General features: G+C 45.3%; 2 protein-coding genes across 4 annotated transcripts; both read left to right on the top strand.

Moving 5' to 3' along the window:
* The first annotated feature begins 33 nt into the window (after positions 1 to 33).
* LOC136748769 (cytospin-A) lies at positions 34 to 14,273 on the top strand. 3 transcript variants are annotated; one of them, XM_066702813.1, is made up of 12 exons: positions 34 to 488; positions 1,586 to 1,743; positions 3,196 to 3,801; positions 5,027 to 5,100; positions 8,869 to 9,374; positions 9,734 to 9,863; positions 11,274 to 11,352; positions 11,480 to 11,558; positions 11,856 to 11,952; positions 12,166 to 12,282; positions 13,171 to 13,292; positions 13,381 to 13,464. In XM_066702813.1, exons 2-11 carry the CDS (start codon positions 1,704 to 1,706, stop codon positions 13,270 to 13,272), a joined length of 1,830 nt encoding a protein of 609 aa, XP_066558910.1. In that variant the 5' UTR covers positions 34 to 488; positions 1,586 to 1,703; the 3' UTR covers positions 13,273 to 13,292; positions 13,381 to 13,464. The 3 variants fall into 3 exon arrangements, with proteins under 3 accessions (XP_066558910.1, XP_066558890.1, XP_066558901.1); XM_066702793.1 differs by having other exon boundaries at positions 38 to 488; positions 13,171 to 13,230; positions 13,381 to 14,273; XM_066702804.1 differs by lacking the exon at positions 34 to 488 and adding an exon at positions 747 to 836 and having other exon boundaries at positions 13,171 to 13,230; positions 13,381 to 14,273.
* A 633-nt stretch (positions 14,274 to 14,906) lies between these two features.
* Positions 14,907 to 16,935, top strand: LOC136748780 (adenosine receptor A2a-like). The gene is made up of 2 exons (XM_066702826.1): positions 14,907 to 15,284; positions 15,925 to 16,935. Exons 1-2 carry the CDS (start codon positions 14,971 to 14,973, stop codon positions 16,634 to 16,636), a joined length of 1,026 nt encoding a protein of 341 aa, XP_066558923.1. The 5' UTR covers positions 14,907 to 14,970; the 3' UTR covers positions 16,637 to 16,935.
* The last annotated feature ends 418 nt before the right edge of the window (positions 16,936 to 17,353 follow it).

Raw genomic sequence — 17,353 nt, 5'->3', positions numbered from 1 at the left:
CTTGTGCTTGCCTTTGGCGGCAGGTCTATATATTTTTTACAAATCAACATTTGTTGTATAATCCTAAAATAAATAAAACAGACACACAATAGGCTATGTCTGTTGAAAGGATGGGTTATTAGTCCATTGCCGGTTTGAACTAGAGTACCCCGGCTGGCAGGTAAAAGTAAAAATTGTCGACACCAGTAAGCAAAATACTGTTGGTGTTTTGGCGCTGACATGCTGCGGTGCCGGAGACGCGCCGCCCCGCAGTGCTGCTCGCCTCCCTGCCGCAGAGCCCCGCACCGCTGCCGCCGCCGCTTCCTTCATTCCTCCGCCCTGACTTCACACACCGCCTCCTTCTGAGCAACTCCCTTCCCCGGGAGAGAGGGAGTGACAGCGGGCAGCGGCGGAGACACCAGCAGAGCCGAGGATCTGCACTCACTTTGCCGGACCAGACCGCAGCAAAGAAGCGCACCTGGAGTGGAGTGACACCCGGCCAGGGGCAGGTAGCGCTGCGTGTGTGCGTGTGTGCGCAGGGGGTTAGACTGCATGCGTGTGGCACTGCTGTGTAGATCTAAAACTGCACATTTCACTTCATGTGTGTGGTGGTCAAGGCTGCAAGGGTTAACATCTCTCATGAGGGGAATGAGAGTTTATGCTTCGCGTTTCCTGTGCTTTCGTTGTCAGGTTATGCCAATTATACAATCAAGAGATCTGCCATGCTAATTGGGACGTTTGACTTTTTTTATTCGGCACCCCAGAGGGGAAAAATAGATGAGTGTGTGAAGATGCAGCTCCACTGCGCTCCTCTCCTCTGTCCACCAGAAGCGGCTCCTCTTATTTCTTCATAAAAGGTGCTGATTAATCAATATTATAATCCTCAACGCTGCTGCTTCCTGTGAAGTATTTTTTAATCACCTCGGTGTGTCATTCACTCCCTCGGGGCAACGTTAATTGTTTTATACTTTTCTCTTCCTTATACTGTTCAACGAAATCTTTAAAAAGTTATTGTAGATTAGTTCATTAAAAAAAAAAAAGTTTGTTAATTTGTTTTTCTACTGAACTAAGTATGCTCCCAGTTCCTTGTTGGATTTTTTTTGTGTTTGTTTTTCAATTTATAGTTTTAGAAATGTAGTCAAGCTTCTGAAGATGGACAATGTGGATTTTGCACTGGGGCAGACATTTGTGGTCACATCGGATTTCTGCCCTGCTGAAGCCAGTCGGCCTGTCTCTGCTCTGAGGGGCTGTTTGGGTTCGAGAGCAGAGGGATGTAGGTGTCCTTTTCGCTCCTCGGCCTCGCTGGGCCTGAAATATGAGTGTAAACAAATGCAGAGAGAGTGTTTGGTTTGTCTGGCCAATAGCAGCAACTGACTGGACTAAACAAATTCCTCCTGGGCTGCGTGGGCTCCTGTTGTGGAGAGGATATTCAAAGTGTGCAAATTCTGCTCTCGGGAATTCTTATTAAACCAGGAAAGAGCCCTGGAGCTTCAGATGCCGTGTTTAGCATACTGAAGACAGTGTATTTGGTGTGCTATGCACTGTGTATAGATTGTTCAGTGTCATGAGTGTGGTCTGTTAACCGTGCTACTCTCTGTGTCCTCAGGTTATTCCCAGACTGCCTAAGGCCATTTGGTGCTGGAGAGAGAGGGTGCCACAGTGTCCCCCGGCCTGCAGGAAGGAGGCAGTGAGAGTGTGGAGTGCTGGGGCAAGAGGACGGCACCATGGGCAACTTCAACACCAAGGAAGGGCACAGCTCTGATGGTAATTAATTGCGATGCAGTCATTCTGCCCAGGGATGGGTGTTGATTATGCAGAGCTGTGGTTCCCAAACCTGGTCTTAAAGGACCCATATATCTGCCAGTTTTAATTCCAGTCCAGCTGTCAGCATTGTACCTGAATGATCTCCACCTACTGAAGAGCTGAAAATAATGCACAAGTTTGACATAAGACAATCATTCATTGAATTAAGGGTTCAAATAGGAGCTCAGTGTGAATGAAAACCTGCAGACTAAGGGGTTCTCCAGGTCAAGGGTTTGGGACATCTGATGCAGATAATCCTCAAGTTGCCCAGTGGCTGATGAGCTCCCATTGCAGGCAGTTTAATACTATATTCTGTGGGTTGGAGATTTTTTATAAAAGCTGATTATTTCAAACCTATTCAGTTCTTTTGAGTAAATATGCATATATTTGTATGGAAAGATTAATTATAGGGAAAAAACTAAAGTTTTTTTAGTTAATCAGCAATTTGTACAAGAGCCTCCAGCTGGTTTAAAAAAAAAAAAAGAAAAAAAAAGAAAAACGGATCAATTTTGTGTAAGGAAGACTCACCTGTTTCACTGTTAATTTAGAAAGTGACAAATAGACAGAAAAACAGCATATTGGATTAATTGGTTACATCCATACAGATAATTACAGATAATCAAAATCATTCATAGCCCATACATGTATTCACAAGTTTGAAGGCTTTAAATGGATACTTTGTTCACCATCAGCTGTTAAAAAACTGAAATAGGAATTCCATTTCAATAGCCCAGTCAATCCAATTAGGTTGCACCTTCAGTTGTGAACTAGAGCAGGTTCATTTCTCCTCCAATCTGGGGGCTCCTCTTGTACATATCCAGTCAGGTTTAGTTTAGTCCCACACTAATCTAGCCCTAATCAGCGTGTAGTTCCTCATGGAGAATCGTCTCTGCTGGAGTCTGCTCACTGCTCACTGCCGCCTTTCACTGTGGCTAACAGCCAGTTCAGGTACCCATTTTCTCCCGAAAGAGCACAAGGGTCTTCTGAGTTTCCTTCCAGATAATTACATTGTCTTGTCTTAACTTCAGCTGCTGATCCAAGATCATTGTGTTAGGCTAGCAACTGAGGACCATCTGTGTGTGTGGGCTTGTAGCTCTCTCCTCATGTCCGCACAGGGAATCTTCGGTTTTCAGGATTTGGACTATTGGATATTCCTACCCTGCACATTTTCCTGTGGCTCAGTTTAGAACAATGTAAAAATGTACATGTTTATCGATCTGCAGGGCTGTCAAGTCCTGTTCTGCTCAGTAAGCAGTTCTGCACACTAGAGGTGATTACTAGTCTCAAAACAGGAACACGTTGTTCATTGCCGCTTCCATTCATGTAGTTCCTCAGATGGTCAACATGCTGGAGCAGGAGATGTATGAAGCAAAATTAAGAATCGTATGAATGCTGTATTTCATGTTTCTGCAGGGCTCCAGAATAGCGGAGGACAGAGTACAGACAGTGATGTGTTCCACACGCCTCCCACAACACCCTCTACTCACTTTCTACTGGAGACCTCAGCTTCTCACTCCTATCCTTCCTCCTCCCCAGAGGGGATGACTGGGGTGAATTCAGCACTAGGGGGCTTGAGGGTGGGTTCCAAACGGAGCTTGACTGCTGATTGGAGGCAAGACTTTAAGTCAATAAGTCTAGACAGGAATATGATTGGCCAGGAAGCAGTAGCACCACCTGACAGGACAGTAAGGGACGCTCTCTCAGCAGGGCAGAAAGTGGCACCTGGGAATGAGAGTGAGGGCTATGGGACTCTGCATGAGGACTCAGGCCAAGCCAGCCCCCTCTCCTCTCAGAGTAGGACCCCACGTGAGGGCTGTCCACCCCTGTGCCTGAGCAGGGATGGGCTGCTGGTGGACTGGATGGAGAAGGACAGTGGGCTGGACCACTCTTCGGAGCAGGAATGCAGCACGGGGGAGCTGGGGCTCAACAGGAAGAGAGAGGAGCTGGACCAACTGCTGGCTCAGTACCAAGACGCTTTGGGTGGGTTCACAGGTCCAGATGAGGCACCGAGTGTGGAAGGTGAGGCCTATGCTGTGTACTGAGAGAGGCAGAGTGTCAGTGGACAGCTGTACTCTGCAGTTAAGATCCCCTTTAGTTTAACATGCAAGTGGCCCTTGACTTTAAAGGCCTCCTAATGATCCTAGTATTACGACTAACATACTGATGCTAACCTTTCAATTTCCTTATCAGTATTGACTGGGACTTGGAACTTGAGACATATAACGATGTGTATAAGCATCCTTGAAAGAATAGATTGTGACAGTGGGGGTTTAGGACGTGTGCATCCGGGGATCTGGGTTGCAAGTCTCAGAACTGGGGAGAATCAAAAGGAGAGACTTTTCAAAGACTGTAGAAGCAATGCAGTCTCATGGTCGTTCTGGGGAAGTGTGGGTCGTGAGCCGTAATTAGGTTCATGGTCTGGTCCAGATTGGGTTCTGACTCGGGGTCTGAGTCAGGCAAAGGTGGTCAATCTGTGTTTTCACTCCTCTCTCTGTTTTCAATCACTGCTCGAAACCTCTCCAAATGCTCTCTTTGCTTTTTCCTTCAAGTACTCTGCAATGATATGTGTGAGGAATGGCTGTTTTATAGTGCTCTGGTTCTGATTGATGGCAGTTGTTTTCCACCCCACAGGCTGTCAAGTGTGTGCACATGCTCAGTGCCTGTGGGAGACTTTGCCCTGCAGCCTGTCCGCTTGTGCAAAACACTCTCACCTGACAGCTCGAAGAGAGGAAGCCAGTGTGTCTGGATATATCTCTTTGCACAAATTGTGATGACCCAAAACGCACTACAGGGTCTTAATACTGACAAGGGGATTGAGTAGTTTACATTGATTTAAAAAAAAAAAAGCTGGAAAGCTTAGGTTATTGGGAACTCTTTAAGGGTATTGTACAAAGTATCTCAACAGAGCAAAGTCAATATACTAGATAATGGAAAAGCTGTTGCATTTAGTACTCTAATTCTGAAATGCTAAAGGTGATTTATGTAGCTTGTAATACCTGAAACAGATTAACCTGGTCACTGAGAGTCTCTTGGTAATCCTTGTGCAATGCAGGCTCTGTGTCCAGTCTGGTCTGTAAGTCAGAACATGAGCACTGCTGTCTTTAGATTTTTTGCTGTAAATCCAGTGTTTTAGTGACCGCAAAACATCAGGTGTATTTCTTACTGTTACCAAGGATAACTTTGTCAGTGTGTATGCACTCTGGGGCTGTGTCTGTGTTTAATCTGCAGTTTCTCTTTCACACAGATCTGGTGCGGAGGTTGGTGGAGGAGAGACGGGCAGTGCAAGGGGAGCTGAAGAGCTTGAAGGAAGCCATACAGGTAAGCTGCCCTGTGCTCCCCACTGTTCTGTGGACTGTCTGGGGTTTGCCACTATCCTGTAATATTCTGTACTCTACTGTGTCTTACTCTTAGAATTCTGCATCAATAAACGTTAGGCAAAGGTTTGTGTTAAGAAAAGCAATTTGTTAAATTATTTGTTATTGAAGTAAGTGAATGCTGACTTGTCTAGAGGACTAGAAGACTCTAATGTCCCATGGATGTGTAATGTGAATGTGTAACCTAGCGGTGGCCTTGGCAGTGAGGCGAGAGAACGCTCAATGCCCTGGTTTTGCTGTTGTAGAGGCCGGTGCAGATCTAATCACTGTAGCACTGTACAGTGTACTGGATCGTTAACTGTGCAAAATGAGGCCTGAGACTGCAGCTGTCATTGGCATGCTGATGGGGTGTAATGCTTTGGTGGAAGCAGCCCTGTAGACTATGAGGGAGAGATGTTTACACAAAACTGTAGAAAAACTCAGAGTTGCTGTGTTTAAATGATGGAGAGACTAAATGAACTGCGATGCAGCACCAGACACAAAATGGCACAGATCAATTTAGCAGGATCTTGTAGCCTGGCCTTCTGTATCATGCAGGTCTGGACACAGATGGTCTTGCAGAATGGAGATGTTTATCCCACGTGGACGTGTTTAGGCGTGTTTATTTTAATCTGGCAGACCATTGGTAAAAGCTGAAATGAAGGTGATTCTTAAAAATGAAAAAGAAAAGAATGGAAAAGAGAACTTGAATATAAACAGTTAAATTCCATGGGTATTACTCCATTATTGCATTACTGCAAGGTTCAGATACATTTCTGTTTTTTGTAATTTCCTGTTGCCGTTTCCCCACTGCCCTGGGGCTCCACACCCTCCCTGTCTCTCTCTGGGCTGCTCTCCAGATTGCTGGATGAGATGGGTCTGCTCTCACTTGTGGAGTGGCTTCTGCACACTTTCTGTTCTGCACTTTCACACAGATGGTAACCCTCAGATAGAATAAGAAAAAATGCCCCTGTGCAGAAGCTGAGCTGCTTGGATTTTTCATCACCCTGATGCTGTGATAAATTTGCTCTGAAAAGGACTTTCAAATTCTTTGGCATCTGAGAAGAAAAGTTACTCTTAATTTTATCCAAGTCATTTTAACATCCTAAATTCACAAATCATGTCAGAGACACTGTAGGCCAGGGACAACAAAGCAAATTAATACGTTTCCTGTTAATAGCTTTGTCAGATCGGCAATTTAATATGCAAGAAACGAGGAAGCTGTGATTGTCTAAAATCTTCTCATGGTAATCTGCATTCCTGAGTTTGAGTATCTGAGGTTCAGTCCCCTGTCCTGTGCCCAGAGTCGGTACAGTCTTGTAGGTTGACTGGTTCTTAGAATTCGTCCACTGACTGAAAAGGTTCCCTGTCTGATCATCTTGCACAACAAATGAAATCAAGCAACATTGAAATGTTGCTTTATGTACACATGGCTTTCTAATTTGTATCTAAAATATAGTAGTGGATCAGCATTACTATGGAGAGCAGTGCATTTTCCATGGTATGAAAGGCAGGTTTCTTTAGAGAGCCTGGCAGCAGCCAGTGATGAGAACAACTGGTTTTGGGCTGCAAATAGCAACAGGGTGAGGAGTTAATAGTTGGAGCTGAGCGATATGTGGGGCTCGGCCAGTCGGGTGTGTGCAGTGCTGCGTCGGCACACCGATGTGCTTCATTGTGCGTCTTCACTGAGGCGTCAAACAGCTGAGGCATTTTCACACATTTGCCTTCCTGGAAGAGTCGGAGATCTTGGAAGAACACCAGCCCCTTCCTGGGCATGTAGCGGCTTGTATGTTCGAATTCACTGTACAAGTTATACACAAATGCACGTTCTTACTTGGATTTGTGACCGATTTTTAAGAATACAGAATTAGGAGATCAAAGGTTAATCACTGTAAGTTCCCAGTGTCCAGCACTGCTCATTTCCCCTCTATTATATTCGGCAAACTGTAAAACCACATGCATCTGCTGGAGCTCTGCTGTAGCCGACGTCAGGAGTGCTGAAACTTTAGGTTGTTTTAAGTCAAAACGGAAAATCTTTCTCAATGTGCTTTTGTGTGCTGGGACACTGTACAAAGCTTCATTTGTGCGGTGAGAAAACGAGAGGGAGAGGGGCTGTGCTGTGTCTCAATAATGAGGAGCAGCTGCTGCAGTGTGTGGGCAGAGTGGAGCCTCTCACCTCGGGGAAACATCTGGTTGCAGCACATTGGAGTTTCCCTGGGAGTGTGTATTTTGTTGCATCTTAAATAAATCCTCTCGTTTTCTGTGTAGAAAAAGCAGAAAGATATTTCGCTATGAAGTAGGGTTGGGCGATTAAATCGATATCAATAATAATCGCGGTAATTGCTTCTCTCGACAACGATATAAAGACGTTTAGATGAATTTTCGATAATGTCGATAATTCGGTACAGCAGTCCAGTTCCCCTCTGTGACACAGCAGGATCGTGTGGAGGAGTGACAGTATCCCCTGGAGAGGAGCAGCACTGAAACACTGCGCCTCGGCTCCACTGGCTGCAGCGCCCCAGAGCTGTCTGTGAAACCGGGCCGTGTCAGAAGCTCATTTGTTGTGGAGGAGCAGAGCGACTGTGGGTTTGGTTTGTTTCGTTTTAAAAACAAAGACCGAAAACAACACTACCAGCGATAGAGCCTGATGTGGAAAGGACTTTTTTGTCTATTATATTCTTTCTGCTTTACATGATTGGAGACAGCGTAATAAATACACGTATCTGTTAAGAGATACTAGGAAGAGCTAAACGTGTATAGACAACATTATATTCAGACACGCATTACGTTACTGTAAGAAAACTTTTCCATGTGCAACAATAAAATATTTGCTATTTATTATTATTGTTATTATTGTAATCATCATCAAGATATGTGCTAGTATATGCATTTTAAACGGCACAACGTGACTCCCTTAACTTATTACTCTTACTACAGATTTGTAACTGGAAATGACACTGCCGTATTATTTTTAATATACTTAGCAGACGTCCTTAACCAGGGCAAGTTACAGTTACAAAATACACATTTCATGATTAATTATCCAGCTACAATATAGCAGGTTATAGTTTAACTGAAGTGTGCACGTTTCAGTCATGGCGTTTATGGACGCATTTATTAAACCAGTCCTTAATATTTTAGAGGGAAACCCAGATCTGCTGTATTTATGTATTTATTTACTTATTTATTCATTTAACTTGTAAATGGGCACACATTACCTAAATCGTGTTCGCCTTCATGCTGATTGTCTCTGCGGGGCTGTTATACATCAGACTGCAGATATTTATTTTGTTGAGGAAAAAGGACTGAAAGGGGATTTTACTTAATTTTACTCATGCATATTTTTATGTTGAAAAAATATTTTATTATAATTGTTCTGAATGTTCTACCTCAGGTTTGTGAAATGATCCACTGTTGGGCAAGTGTTTGTCACGTTCTGACCATAAATAATAGTTTAAAACCGCAATTAACCATCTGGTTTCTTCAAGTTTTACTCCGGAGCAAAAATCAGCCTTTAAACTTGAAAGAAATAATGATTTGACATTTATCGTGATAATCGATATCGACTGATATAGATTTTTTTTTATTGTGATAACATTTTTCGCCATATCGCCCAGCCCTACTATGAAGTAATCCTCCTCTCTCTCTCCCTCCCCCCTTCTTTCCATTCCTTCTCTTTTTGTCCCCTTTCTCTATATGTCCTGTCTCTCCCCATATCCCCCTCTCTCTGCAGACGGAACGTGGGGAGTGGATGCAGTTCCAGTCTGACCTACAGGTGGCAGTGTCGGTGGCAGAACGGTTTAAGACCGAGGCTGAGGAGGAGCTGAGCACACTCAGAAAGGCCGGGCTGGGAGGGCAGGAACGGGAGTTGCGAGAGCTGCAGCAGACGCACCGAGAGACATGCCGGGAGCTAGCCGCTCTTGAGCTGAGACACCGCCGCACCGCTGCAGAGCTTGAGAGCCTGAGGGCCTCATACAGAGATGCACAGCCGGGAGGGGCCACAGAGGGACAAGACCACAGAGGGGCCGAGGGGCTGCAGAGAGAGATCGGTGCAGTGCGTGAGAAGACGGAGGAACAGCAAATTGAGAGGATGCCGGGACTACAGAGCAGCATGCTCCCTCTGGGGAAGGGAGGAGTCGCCAAGCCAGACTCCAGTGCTGAGAGCCGGCTGGGAGTGGGGATGTCTTCGAGAACAGCCCAGCCCCAGAGAGGGAGGGAGCTCAGGATGGAGAGAGACAGGTGAGCTGGGCCAGGTGATTCACACACGCTGCTCTCTCTCTCTCTCTTCTGTTGTGCACCACCCAGTACATTGTCAAACCCCCATATTTGTCTGACGTCATGTAGAATTTCTGTTAACGACCTAGCAGACAAATTTATCTGCAATATTGTATACATTTTTCAATTAATCTCCAATCATTTTTATAAACCGCCCTGCTTGATGAGACTTCACATGGGCTTTGCAACAAGCTGACCTAAACACCCTGCCTGGCCCTGTGGTGGGGTGTATCAGTCAAACTCAGCCGCCTTCTGCTTGTGTAATTGTAAGCCTGTGTGTGGTGTGTTCACTTGGTTCATGGGTCATGCTATTACCTTTGTAGGGGAAAAGAGACGGATGTAGCACACCTAATGACGAGCACAAGCCTTTCCAAAGCCCTGCATTCCTCCCAGCTCCCCGCTGCAGTAAATGGTAACTCCCAGCAGCCAGTCACCATGGGATCTGTCACCAGGGTAGGTCTGCTCTGGATTCCCATTTCCTTAATTAGGCCCTGCCTCTGAGAGCACCCTGGACACAATACCACACGATAGTCTGAACCAATAACACTGGTTTTATTAGAACAAGGTTAAAATAACACATTTCAACAGCTATACAAATGTCCATTTTATACTAGTTATGTCTGTGTGTGTGTGTGTGTGTGTGTATTTACTTTATTGGAATTTTAAAATATCAATACACTGCCCTTGGGATTTAATGTGTGTAAATGCATCTCTTGAAAAAATTGAGACCACTTCAAAATTATCAGTTTCTCTGGTTTTACAATTTATAGGTATGTGTTGGGTAAAATGAACATTTTTGTTTAATTCTATAAACTACTGACAATATTTCTCCCAAATTCCAAATAAAAATATGAATGGAATGGAATGACTGCCATACATGTAGAGATTCTGATTTAAGACAAATTTGCAGTGGTCTCTAAATTGTTTCCAGAGCTGTATATAGCAGTTTTGTGCAACAGTGTAGGCTGCCGGGGCAGCTGTCAGCATTGATGTGTGGAGAAACGGAAGATTTAATCCACATTCGGTTATCGGCCCTTTTCACAAAATGTACCCACAGAGGAAAAGGTTACCGATTCTGAATCGGTTCCACAAAGGCCATTGGACCGTATGGATCGAGGCCAAGCCTATATCTTTGATTCAATCTGACTGACACAAGCCCAGAATGCATTCAATGTTGCCCTCCGTAGTGAGTGGATGGCACCAGAGCTTGAGGCCACTGCAAAATATATTTTTTCATTTCACTTGGTGCGAGAGCGAATAACATCTACTCTTTTTGTTTCAGTTTTGTTTAAGACTAGGATATTCCCTTCTCATCCTGGGGGGCATAATACTGCTGGTCTATAGAGACCCCGAGTCCTAAAAAATAGGAGTGTGAAAGAAATCCAGAAGTCCTGGTTTTAGATGAGAAGACTGGCACTGGCTGTGCCTGATGCTCAGTGACAGTACAGTCAGGGGAAGGTGGGGAGGAGGATACTTTCTAGAGCTGCAGTTCAGTTCATGGGGGGTGCTGTGACCCAGCAGGGCGGCGTCTGACACTGCGTTCACTGCTGCCCTACAATAACCCTTTCTGAAGTCTGGAGGTATTTGTATTCAGAGATGCTTTTTACGAGGGAATTCACTTCCTTACTGTAGAAGAGGCACAGTGCTGTGGGTTTTGCAGTGATATCAGTAGAGCTGTAGCCTGCTCAGGGAGCTGATGCCGCTGTTCTGAGTGTAGCTGGCTCTGTGGTCACATTTCTGATGGCTGCAGGCTGTTCTGCTGTGTGGGTGGTTTATAAAGGGGGCAGAATGCTGCAGTGCTCTGACTGGAGGGGATGTGCTGACTCTACCCTGCAGTAACCAGGAAAATGCCTTTCATTTCAGAAGCATGACAATGCCGCTAATGGGAGGAGGACGGAGGCAGTGAAGGACAAACTAGAGAGCTATACACGCTCCCTCACAGGTGTGTCTTTCATTATCACAACTGTGTGTGTGTGTTGCCAGAAGTCTGTGTTGTGTGTAGGTGTGTCACCCTGAGAAACAAAGAAAGAAAAAAACAAACTGACATAAATAAAGTTTGTTTATTACAGAGAAACAGGACGTCTTATCTGGTAATCGGCAACTTGCTCCATTAACAAACCCAGCAGTGTTACTGAACAGTAAAATACGGTGAGTCTGCGTTTCCTGTTTATACTGTGGGTGTGACTGGTGCCTTTGCTGTTTTCTGAGGAGTTCTGACTGTTTACAGATATGAAAAAGGCACTGAAAATATTGAATTCTAAGGAAGAACAAATTACTCTAGCACTAAGTGGAGGCTGTTTACAGAAAGGTGTGAGTGAGGCATGAGTAAGCATTCAATGGGGAGTCACTGGAGCAATATAGCCTCCTCTGACCTGCAGCCTTTCTCATGTTCTGATATTCCCTATCCTCTCTCCTGGGCCCTCTCTGCATTCCCTCCACGTCCAGGTCCAAGGATGCACTGGGCTCATTGCTACGGCTACACGGAGGCTCGAAGCGGAATGCCTTGCTGCGCTGGTGTCAGGGCCGCACACTGGGATACAAGGTGAGCGCTGCCTGCCGATTGGCCAAGGGCAGCTGCTTTGTATGTGATGTGAAACTTCTCTGCAGCATTGAGGGGAATACTTCATTACCTGTAGGCTTTGGATGAGAGGAGACCAGCCTCTGCCCAGAATAAATATGAATATGCTGTTCTGTTCAGAGATGGCTTTACTTCATTATAAACCATCCTCTAATTGTGTTGTAATTCTCCACTCAGAATATTGACATCACAAACTTCAGCAGCAGCTGGACAGATGGCCTGGCATTTTGCGCCATCTATCATACCTACCTGCCTGGACACATCCACTACAGCAGCCTGATCCCCACACAGCCGGTGAGTGAGTGCACAGCCCTGGACTCTGCTTTCTGTTTGTTTGAACCTCTCCTATCTTTCTCCCTCTGTCTTTGTTTTCCTGCCTGTCTCTTTCCTCCAGTCAGCCTCTCTCTCTCTCTCTCTCACTCCCTCTCTATTTCTGTCCCACTGGAAGATCTGCGCATGCTCTCAGTCCACCCAGTGACCCTGACACAGAGCCCATCTGTCAGGGACTGTGTACTGGACTGCAGTTTAAGTCCAGGCTGCCATGGAAGCAGCAGACTCTGACACACTCCTAGACTGGGCCACCAGCAGTTTTGTTAAAGCAGCTTTACCCCCACCCCCCTTTGCAGCAGGAAATGCCAATGCAGGGATTGTATTATTAGATTAAATAATAACTTTTTTGTATTAAATATAGATGGGGATTTATCTACTTATTGACAGCTGTCATTTTTTTCCTTTCCACCCACATTAAGGATTTAACTGTTAGATGTTATCCACTGTTCCTTTTCCTGCTAAAGCCTCGTCTTCTTGGCAGCTCCACCTTTTCGATACCCTTTCTACATTCTGACATTCTGAATAAAGCTGTTATTCCCTTAGTTACGGCGTGTGCTACTTGATAATCTGATCAAAAACTTGGATCACTTCAGACTGATCTGCTTCGTACAGCGCTTCTTTATGATCCCACTCCAGTGAGCTCGGATCCGCTCAGAATTCCTGATCTTGTTAGTACAACCGGACCCAGATTTCTGTCTCCTTGATGTTCTGCCTCTCCTCTCGTAATTGGCCTGCCTGTATTTGCATGTCAGTTTCTCCAGCAACGGAACAATAACCGCTCAGGAAGTTATTATTGGCTTTAGTTATTGTAAAGTTTGCAAATGTTTAAATGACATCCTGTTTTGTTCACAGAGAGAGAACCTGAACCTGGCTTTCCGGACCGGGCAGAGTGTTGGAATCCCCGCTTCCCTGGTGAGGAACAACACCCAGACTCCTGCTCCCCGAGAGGGTTAACGAGAGCAGTGTGTGTGTGTGTGAGGACTGTTTGTATACTTGCTTTTGTGTGATTTTAATTTGTGTGTTTGCAAGTTTGTGTTTGTGTGTGACCGCTCTGTCTTGCAGACAGTGGAGGAGATGCTGCGAGAGGGAGGGCCGGACTGGCAGCGGGTGTTGGAGTATGTGGAGAGCATCTACAGGCACTTCGAGATGTGATCCCGCCAGCCTGCCCCTCAGCCCTGTCTGACACACCAGGACTGAACTGAAGGAAATGGCCATAAGTGTCTGGAGCAAAGTTAAACGCAGGATGTAACTTATTATGTGACATTTATCTGGATCTCAGACACTGAATCATAGCAGACTGTTCTGTGGTTCCATCTCCACCTCATCTGTAGCTTCAGAAGCGCCCCCTGCCTGCCTCCCCAAGCAGAGCAGGAGGTTCTGGCCTGTTGCTGCCAGGGAGTCCTATTCACACCTTGAATGGTGCTTCAGGAAAATGAGATACAACTGTAAAACCATTCTGAACGAATGTTATTGCCGGGACGTGACTGTGAAACTGGCAGGATGAGAAGAAAATACTGATTTTTTTCTGTGCACTGATAACAGGGTGGTGGGCTGTTCAGACATGAACACTGTGGATTAGAGTGGACTGAGCTGGCAGGGCTTAATATTGTATTCTATAGGAATAATTTAAATGCATTTATATATATTTATATTAAAAATGTGACCCCATTGTAAAAATTTCACCTGAAATCATTTTAAATTTGCTAGATTTAAGAAGGCAATTTCCATTGTGCACACAAATAAAATTAAAAGGTTCAAGAATATCACACGTGTTACTCTGGCCAAGGCCTGAGAGAGTGTTATTCTTGGAAACGAAGGGTAATGGGAATCTCATGTTTACTGTCTATGCGTCACTCACCTGACTTCCTATTATCCTCAATGTAATAATGTCTCTGTGTAGAGATTACTGGAGAAAGAATGTGAAAAATACTTCTAATAAAGTGTATGAAAATCTTGCCAATGCCTCGTGGTACAAACTGAGAAGTCTGACAATTTGCCTGTTGCAGAGAAGCGGTGAACCAGGATGGACAGTGATATGTCACTGAATTACTGTGTGTTCTGGAATTAAACCCAGCAGCTGACATCTTCACTCACATGACTAGACCTTAGTAGATTTAGTAATTCAGAACGACTTCTCAAGCTGTTATCACTCCAATCAAGGGGAGAGGGAAGCTGGAGGTTGTCCTGATGTTTTATTACTCTTATCAGTGCTGGATTTGCCTGCCTGGTGACATCAGGGAGCAATGGAGCCTGGCTGTCTGATCGGTACAGTAGTCTTTGGCTGCACCCAGAGACGTGGTTGGCTGCCTGGCTGAGAGATGAGCAACCTTACCAAGCAGGTGAGTAACATTTTAATGGCAATAAGGAGGATCATGACTCGTCCCCTCATCAGGGATTGACAATTAAGTCTTAATAAGTCTTAATTTTTAATTAAGTTTTAACTATTAACACCCATGTTGAAGATGATATGCTGGTACTTTTCAAAATTCACCTTCAAGGGTTTGTAGAGTTAGTTTTATACACCTAATTGCTTTGTTTATTCTAGCTGAAGTATTCATTCTTGAATGTTTTGAAATTAAAAGCTGATTTTTGTATTTTCATGTTTACTGTTTTTACCCTGATTGTTCCCCCAAGAGCCCTGGCTCCCTGGACATGCTCTATATCGGGCTGGAGGTGGGGGTGGGTGCTCTAGCTTTTGTTGGCAATGGGCTCATCTGCTGCTCCATTCTAGCTGCCCCCACCATGCAGAGGGTAACCAACTACTTCATCGCATCACAGGCAGCCGCTGACATGATGGTGGGGGTCCTGGCTGTGCCCTTTGCCCTCATCATGCATTTCAGCCTTCCCATGAGCCCCCACTGCTGCCGCTTCCTTGGGGTCTTCATCCTGCTGCTCACACAGACCTCCATCTTCAGCCTGCTGGCCATCGCAGGCGATCGCTGCCTCTATGTCAGCGCTCCTCTCAGGTACCGCTGCCCTCGTCTTCTCTGACACCCCTTTCCTCTCCCCTGACAAAATGACAACAGCTATAAAATTAAATTGAAATAACTATAAAAAATAAAAGGAATACATATTTACACTTATTCTATTGCTAGGTTGGTTTGATTATCTGTATCTAATCTCCCATATTGGGAATTGCAGAATCCTGGCATGAAACTATAAAACATTAGTAAAGGATGTGCGTCTTTAAAGGTACAAGAGGAGCTGCTGAGGTTTCAGTTTCAAACAAAATGTTTTACTGCATAATGCAGCCTAACGCAACATTAATGAAGCAAAGTCCACTCGAGAATTGTTTTACTGATAAAACCGGAACAAAGCAGAGTATTTTCAACTTACCAAACAGGCTGTCGCTCATGCAAGTACAATTTATTAGCAGCTTTATTTTGAAGCAGGTGCATAGTTATATAAGGGGCACACCCCAATTTCCCTGATTCCCTTTCCCCAGGACTTCTCTCTCATCCTGTGGCACTGAGACATGCATGAAATTAAAATGAATTGATTACTCCACTGGAATGTGTACTCTGTGCCATTAAAGGCTACTGAGATGTTTTGAAACAGTTTGGACACTGCTTATCCTCCTTTTACCTTTCCTCCCCTGGGCTGCAGGTATCACTCTCTCATGACCAGCCGCAGGATAAAGAACAGTATTGTGGCACTCTGGCTCTTCTCTTTTACCATTGTCCTGGTGCCTTACCTCATCTGGCACTACTGTGACCTGCGCAGTGAGGCAAACGCCACGTTGACTCTGAACGTGCAGGGTCTGCTCTGGAGGCCCAGTGAGAGGTGGGACCACACTCCACTGGAGGCTGCTCCTGAGCCCAGATGCACACCTGCCAGGACTTGTCCGCCCGGGACTCTGGACTCTGCAGTGCCCTGCGTGTTCGAGGCGGTGATGGAACTGCGCTTCATGGTGTACTTTAACTTCCTGTGCTGCGTCTTGCCGTCGCTGCTGCTTCTGCTGGCACTGTATTCACACTTGTTCTGGGTGGCTCACGGCCATCTGTGCCGCATGGCCAAGGAACAGAGTGGTGGCGGCGGCGGCCACTGCAGGAGCTCTCTGCTGGGCGAGCTGCGGGCTGCGCGCTCCCTGTCCCTGGTGGTCGGGGTCTTCGCGGTGTGCTGGCTGCCTCTGCACGTCAGGAACTGTGTGGTGGTGTTCTGTCCGGGCTGTGGCCAGCCAGCACCCTGGCTCACGTACCTCAGCATTGTCCTCTCACACAGCAACTCCGCCATCAACCCTTTCATCTATGCCTTCCAAACACTCCAGTTCAGGACCACCTTCAGACGCACCGTGGCCTCCATTTTTGTACATCACTGAATTGACAAACGTGTTTAGGTTTCTTAAGTGGGGCCAGTAGAGTCCTGATAGACTGAAGCCTGGGGTCAGCCACTAATATGGGTCCCAGAGGACCAGAGCTCATGTCTTGTTATGCCAAAAAGAAGCAGGTGTCCCTTAAAATCTGACTGTCCTTTGAGTGAATCACATCAACATTTTGATTGTAGGCAAGTGTCATTGGTCCTGCTAAATATTTAAATTCACTTTTATTTTTTTATTTTTACAGTATTCTGAAATGGTTTGTCTTATTGATTATTCATTGAATAAATAAAATAACTGCATTGTTTCGGTGACTTTCTTTGCAGCTGTAGCAGACTGTAATCCTAATGTTCCTCCACATATTTCCTATTAACGTTACAAGACCTTAAAACATGTTTAATTGAAACCAAATCAGCAAAACACCAATGCTGTCTTATAAAGTGCTATGTTTTCATAAATGACAAAGCAGTGCTGAATCATTGTGGTAAGCAATGCACAATATGGGCACCTGTTAGCAAAGAACATGTCTTCTTTCTGTACGCAGATAAAAGGAAGTATTATCACTACAGGCAAGGTAAATGGGAGGCTCAGCAGCTCCTGTTTGAAAAATGTTAAATGAATAGCACCATGTTTACTTTGTAATGAAATAACCATACAGCTCCTATTCAGCCCTAGCCATACCTGTCTGTCACGACCCCACTGAACAGTCTTGTACACAAA

The sequence above is a fragment of the Amia ocellicauda genome, chromosome 1 (assembly GCF_036373705.1).
Source record: "Amia ocellicauda isolate fAmiCal2 chromosome 1, fAmiCal2.hap1, whole genome shotgun sequence".
NCBI classification, from domain to species: Eukaryota; Metazoa; Chordata; class Actinopteri; order Amiiformes; family Amiidae; genus Amia; species Amia ocellicauda.
Note: the sequence above shows the minus strand (reverse complement) of the source record. Positions and strands in the feature narration are given on the sequence as shown.

Excerpts from the sequence above, each read along its gene's own strand:
- LOC136748780 (XM_066702826.1), top strand. The coding sequence starts at position 14,971 with ATGCTCTATATCGGGCTGGAGGTGGGGGTGGGTGCTCTAGCTTTTGTT. Across the intron at positions 15,285-15,924 it reads TATGTCAGCGCTCCTCTCAG|GTATCACTCTCTCATGACCA; the intron begins GTACCGCTGCCC and ends CCTGGGCTGCAG.
- LOC136748769 (XM_066702793.1), top strand. The coding sequence starts at position 1,704 with ATGGGCAACTTCAACACCAAGGAAGGGCACAGCTCTGATG. Across the intron at positions 5,101-8,868 it reads GCTTGAAGGAAGCCATACAG|ACGGAACGTGGGGAGTGGAT; the intron begins GTAAGCTGCCCT and ends CTCTCTCTGCAG. Across the intron at positions 11,953-12,165 it reads GCCGCACACTGGGATACAAG|AATATTGACATCACAAACTT; the intron begins GTGAGCGCTGCC and ends TTCTCCACTCAG.